Below are 6,000 nucleotides of genomic sequence, written 5' to 3' on the forward strand. Positions count from 1 at the left end.
ATAGGTGAAGATATGAGATGCATGCAAAATGGGAGTCCGACTTGAAGTATGCTGGCGAGTGGCTCTCTAATTCCCTGGACGAGGAATAATCAATGGACAATCAGCTCATGGTCTGAAACCGACGGCACGGCACACTTCTCTGTTTGCCTTACAAGCTCCTCAGCTTGTTGACGCAAGCCGTCCACCATCAGCCATCACAGACTGGGACTGTTCACGGAAGCCTTGAAGACCCCGTGAAGGAAAGCCAGACCTGAGAGGCCCCTCACAGCTCACACAGGACAGGAGAGCCTCTCAGTTGCCCTGCCAGGCAACAACAACATTTGTTTGTGTCGGGCCGTCCGGCAGAGCGAACGCACCCTCCTCGACCCTAGTGCTCCTATGGAGAGGGGGTGGGGAGCCTTGAATGCGACTCAATCACCTCTCTGTGAGAACGGCACAAAAGAGCCAGTGAGAGTGAAGGAGTGAGAGTGAGACTGCTAGAGCTCTTGCACAGGCACTCGAGCGTAGCTGACCTGAGGCAGGTAATGCGCGCTCTGGTTACCTGTTTCCCAGGGATCCTGAATCTTAATGAGGACACACACACCCAAATATGAATAGCTCTGCACTGTGCCAATTTCCCCTGCTGCAAGCAATGGGACTCCAGGGAGGAGGTTACACAGCCAGAAAAGATATTGGTAGAACTTCAATCTGTATAACATTATGAGCTGTGCACCATGACCTGTAACTGTCTGAGTCAAGGCTCAATTTCCATATTGACATTTAAATCAAGAAAATTGATCATTTCTAGTGCACATATACATTTCAGTATTCATCACAAAATTTGCAAACGTATTTGAGCAGATTGGCCAATTCGTATCAATAGTCTCTCACTCTGGTGTTTTCATTTCTGAAGATTCCTTTATGCTCTGCTCTTCTCTTCAATGTGTAACATCAGGACCAATGTTAACCTCCTTTCTTGGTGGACGATCTTTCTAGTCATATGGCACAACATAATATTCACAACACCAATGAGAGGAAAGGCACCCCGACCCAAGTTGAGCCCAGTATTCTCATGGCTTGGCTTTTCAACACTAAGTGGCAAATTACCAAATTGAAATGCTTCAACAATTTAGCGCTTTCGGGGGATTATCTCATATACACATTCTTGAGGGGCTTGAGTCGCAATCCTTGGAACAGTGACCACATTGTGACGTGCTTAGTCAAGATCCCGACCCTGAAGTCTGGGCCAAAAAATCCCTTTGTTCCTCTGAGAAATCGCTGAATAAATACTGAGAGAAATGCAAGAGTTAACTTGTAGGAACAGGGCCTCTGTGTAGGGCAAGTAAACTGTTGTTCAGAGCAATACTTAGTAAAGTTTTTTGTAATGGTTCTGATACTACTCCAGAGATGCTGTAATCAATTATTTAACCAATTTAAAAACAGTGCATTTGTCCATCATTGCCTCAGTCTTGATTGTTTGTTTGTCACCGGAATAGTTAAACAAATACATCAGAAAAGGGTTGTGACCCAATTATGTGCAGGTGATAAGGTTTGAGTGTGACACCATTTCCCCCCTATTGCTGCATTTTGACAAATCTACAAACATTAATATCACCTATTTCTGCCTTAACGCGTTCACCACTGTTTAAGAATCTTCTTATATCATCTGTGTCATCATTACTCCAACAAATATTATCCAATCTCCCCAAAATTTGACACGCATTTGGCAGACCCTGACAGAGGTAATTCATTTATTTTCTGATATTCCATTTTGTTTTCTATTATTTGCTGTGAATATCATGCGGCCATGGCATATCCCACACTGAAACAAAGTAACAACTGAAAATCAAATCATATGTGCACATTACAGCTCTGAATATTCATATTTGCGCATAGGCCTGTACGACTGCATTATTAAGACAAATGGCCAGTTAATGGCTGATTTAGTAAAACAACCTATTGTTAAAACTCTCCTTATATGTTCCTGGATAGACTTGAGGTTCTCTTTAGAAATCATGATTACAATCAGCCTTAATTATCATCATTAAAACAGCAAATTATGTCATGTTAGTATGTTTTTGCTGAAAGTGCTTTTTTATTGCATCTATGACTTATGGCAAGTAGAGACAACGCACCATGGAATACCTGGAGCAGATCACTAAATATGAAATCAAAAAAACCTAGTGACACAATGACAGCTGACATCATCTTGTTTTTGTTTTACCAGCTGATAAAGCCAGGACAAGCTGAACCGATTCACTTCTTCACCAGCCATCACCCTCTAGATGTAAAACGACATTTCTGCAGGAAAGAAACAAAGTCTGCAAACTGATGCTGAATGATGGCACACAACTTGTGTTACGAGAGTTGCATGGGAGAAACGAACAATGCAGTCATTGTCGGCTGTGTGCATCCACATAGTTTCTGTTAACATAGCAAGATGACATACGTCACACTGATTGTTGGTCGCTCGAGGGGTTTACTATAGGGGGATCCTCTGAGTGTCTACTACAGTCAATAGAAACATTAAAGGTATATTTATTTTCTAGGGGTCAACCAGGTTACGGATGGCGGCCATCCAACACTTCGGTATGTGAGATCCTGGGATCAATAGAGCAACAGTATTTTGAGGAAGAGAGTTTCCTAAGCCAGGCAAAAGGTTTCAACCAATAATGACTTTTTGAAGGCCAATATTGATAATTCTCCGAAGCTGCTGATGGGACCCCTGTAAAGATGATAAGCATTAAACTATAGATAGAATGCCAAGTAAATGGATACATTAGTTGTTATAACAATTAATTAATTGAGGGCTTTAAAAAAAAATCATAATCACTATGTCATTTTCAAGTAAACAAAAAAGCATGTTTTGCATTTGTAGAGAAAATGGGTAAAATATATTTCTGTTTGTCTTATGGATATATTTACAAACAGAATATTGTAATGTGGCTGTGATCACGAGGAAGCTATGAAGAGTGCAACATGACTGACCAATTTAAAAAACATAATTTAAAGTGAAAAAATATTGACCTGATACATTACATCTGACGACTATAACTGACACGCAATTTTCAGTGGATCATTGATCAGTGATCAGTTTTCTCCAATGAATATGAATGTGAATGAGAACGCTTGCACCTGACCTGTAATATACTTCTTCACAGCCACGTAAGGAGGAGAGCGCTATATGTTAACTCAGCAGCACCGCACAAAGCAGGGCGTCCAATTTGTTCAACTGGAGTCGCTTAATTCGATGACAAATGAGCCAGAGAACTTCCCAGCAGCCGGCCTTTCCTTTGTCTGGCTGTGTGTGCACAGAGGAAGCTCATGCAACTCAGCAGAGCCCCAATGTTTGACTAAGTAGAAACATGAAGACACCCAGCAGCAAAAGGAAAGGGAATAGATTACAACATGGATGAGATCTCCAAAACAAGTCTTGGACAAAATGGTGGAAAGGATGACAAGGTCCAGAAGTGTCAATTTAAAAAAAAAAAACATTGACAGAGGCAAAGAGTTAGAAGCCCCAAATGCTTTGAGGCTTCAACAGGCCAGAGGAGCAAAGTTTGCACCCGTGTTTAACAAACACACACACACACACACACACACACACACACACACACACACACACACACACATCTATCTGTCTGTGACATCAAATCATGTGTAGACATCTAGAGAGGACACACGGGAAAAAACCTGCAGAGTAACATACTTCCCGCTGCAATGTGCCTGGTAAAAAAACGATATAAATATATGAAAAAAATAATTGCCAAGCCATGAAAACACAATGTTGGACTGCAGGTGACTTGAAGTGGCGTACAAGATAAGGGAGTGAGTGACCTTTGGTTAATAAAAGATAAGCCCTCGCCCTGATGACGATTTCACAGGTCCCCTTCACTGATAAGAGCAGGGAAGCCAGCAGGTGCACTTTACAAACACACACTTGGCTATGGCTACAACAACATGAAAAAAGGCAGATTCACACACACACTACCCAGGACAGGACCAACTGCTGTAGGCCCTTTTCCTTTTGACCTAATGAGAAAATAAATTAAGTTACTCCTTTTCAAATGGCAGCCTCCCGCTGCTGTGCATTCTCAGCTGCTTGACATGGCAACAGGAAAAAGTATGGCACGATTAAAAGTCCCATGCACTGACTTTTATGGGTATGTATAACCCTTCCTCGGTTTGTATGTGGTTCATGGAGGGTAAAAAGGGTACAAAGTTAGGCCTACTTGAAAACGACACATACTGGCCTAGAGCGACAGCAACGGCCCGGGCATGTTGATAGTACCGGTAGGGCCAGTGAGTAACATGGACCTGCCTTTACACACCCTGGAACAGGCAGCTCACACTGGGGAGACAGCAGATTGGGAAAAATGTGTCCATAAATTCATGCAAGTGAAGCTGTTCATGCCTGAGCAGTAGAGTGTTGTAATCAGGCAGGCAGACCGCCCTGCAGCAAATAAAGGCATGTCTCTCTCCTCACTGTGTGATGGTGTCCATTGGTGACATTGCAAATGAAAAGGCCCAGTTTGAACACGTTTCAGTCCCCAGACAGTCTCAGTTCATATGTAGGCCCAGACCCACTGAGGGCTTTTTATTTACTTATTTACTTACTGTGGTCAATGATCAGAGTACACAGGCTACATGTTCTAATCCACAGACAAAACATGAGGCTTGAGAAGAGAATCTGCAATGCGTAGCCAACCAAGCTCCAAGCTGGTAGGACCACTACATTTCCAAATCAAGTATTAAAAAGGCTTATTAGGCCTACTACTGGAAGACTACACCTGTGTGGTCTGATAACACTGATTAAAAAAAATTATGAAAGACTGAGGACGGTAAAGTAACATAGCTAGGCCTAACATCACACCTTAATTCAGATAGGACACTCGAATAGTCTATCTGTAAAACGGAGGCAAGTACAAAGAGTAGGCTACCAGACATGTAAGGAGGAGGAGGGGGGGCATAGGCTATCATAAAAAGGGTAGAAAATATTTTTCATCTTAAAACAGTTAAGAAGACACCAGTGACCAAAAATAGACTGAATGCAGATGACAGAAGGGGGTCGTTTCATGGCCTTGATATTATCTCCAAAGAAGCCTACTTCGCGTTAGGATATAATAAAATCTGTAGATTATGAATGGAGTTGGAATAGAATGTGTAATTCGTGGTTATGTGAGGCTGAAACTGATGCAGCGTCGCGGGATGCACTTGCTGCTGGCGGGATACTTCACGACACATCCCTCCGCTGCTGCTGCGGCTCGCGGAGCTGACCATCCCTGAGCAGGTTCTACTCAACACGCATCATCCCTTAGGACCGCACAGCCCAGCAAACACTTCACTTATAACCTTCACCGTCTGCCAACACACCGGAAAGCTCCCGGAGACCTGTATACGTTCAGCTGCGACGTTTCCAAACCACAAAGAAACCTGTCCGACAAAATACAACGGGACATATTAAATCCCAGCTTAGTTACCTTTAGCTGCCTCCACCGCACATAATAGTCCGAGGACCAGTCCGACTGCGGATGCAAATTGTTTATTCCCTCGGAACCGCATCCCGACTTCGAGTTCAGCCACGGCGAAGTGAAAAAATAGCCTGTCTTCTTCCCTCCTCACTCGGGCAAAATGTTTGTCTTGACAAGAAAAATTAAATAAAAAAAATCCAGGAGATGAGTCTCGGTTACCACGGTAGCTCTAAGATGGCCGTCGTCGCCACCGCCGCTCTGTGCTATCCTCTTCAATCACCGCTTCTATCGCAGTTTTGCAGCGAGCTGCGTTCACGGACTGTCGGGCACTTGTTTGAATCGCTCCGAGCGCACTGAATCCCACGGGCACTTTCTTATAAAGATATGCGCTCTTGCGTCCACCATGACAGGTTCCTTTGTGTGATATCTAACCACCGAATCACAATAAAGACACACGGAAGGCAAGCATAGGAGTTTACATAGCCAGCTGCTAAAATGTTGGCTAGCCTTTTTGACCTGCAAACCCTATTGGATTAAGCCATTCCTTTAG

At 43.3% G+C, this 6,000-nt stretch overlaps 1 protein-coding gene across 1 annotated transcript in view; it reads right to left on the minus strand.

Annotated features, from left to right (window-relative positions):
* The window catches only part of clstn1 (calsyntenin 1), a 38,924-nt gene extending 33,217 nt beyond the window's left edge, over positions 1 to 5,707 (minus strand). Inside the window, exon 1 of the mRNA XM_080030617.1 lies at positions 5,460 to 5,707. Within this exon, the coding sequence (XP_079886743.1) occupies positions 5,460 to 5,541 (82 nt within the window). The 5' untranslated portion in view covers positions 5,542 to 5,707. The remainder of the gene's footprint in view (positions 1 to 5,459) is intronic.
* Between the last annotated feature and the right edge of the window lie 293 nt (positions 5,708 to 6,000).

This window comes from Ammodytes marinus, assembly GCF_949987685.1.
Source record: "Ammodytes marinus genome assembly, chromosome: 7".
Taxonomy (NCBI): Eukaryota; Metazoa; Chordata; class Actinopteri; order Uranoscopiformes; family Ammodytidae; genus Ammodytes; species Ammodytes marinus.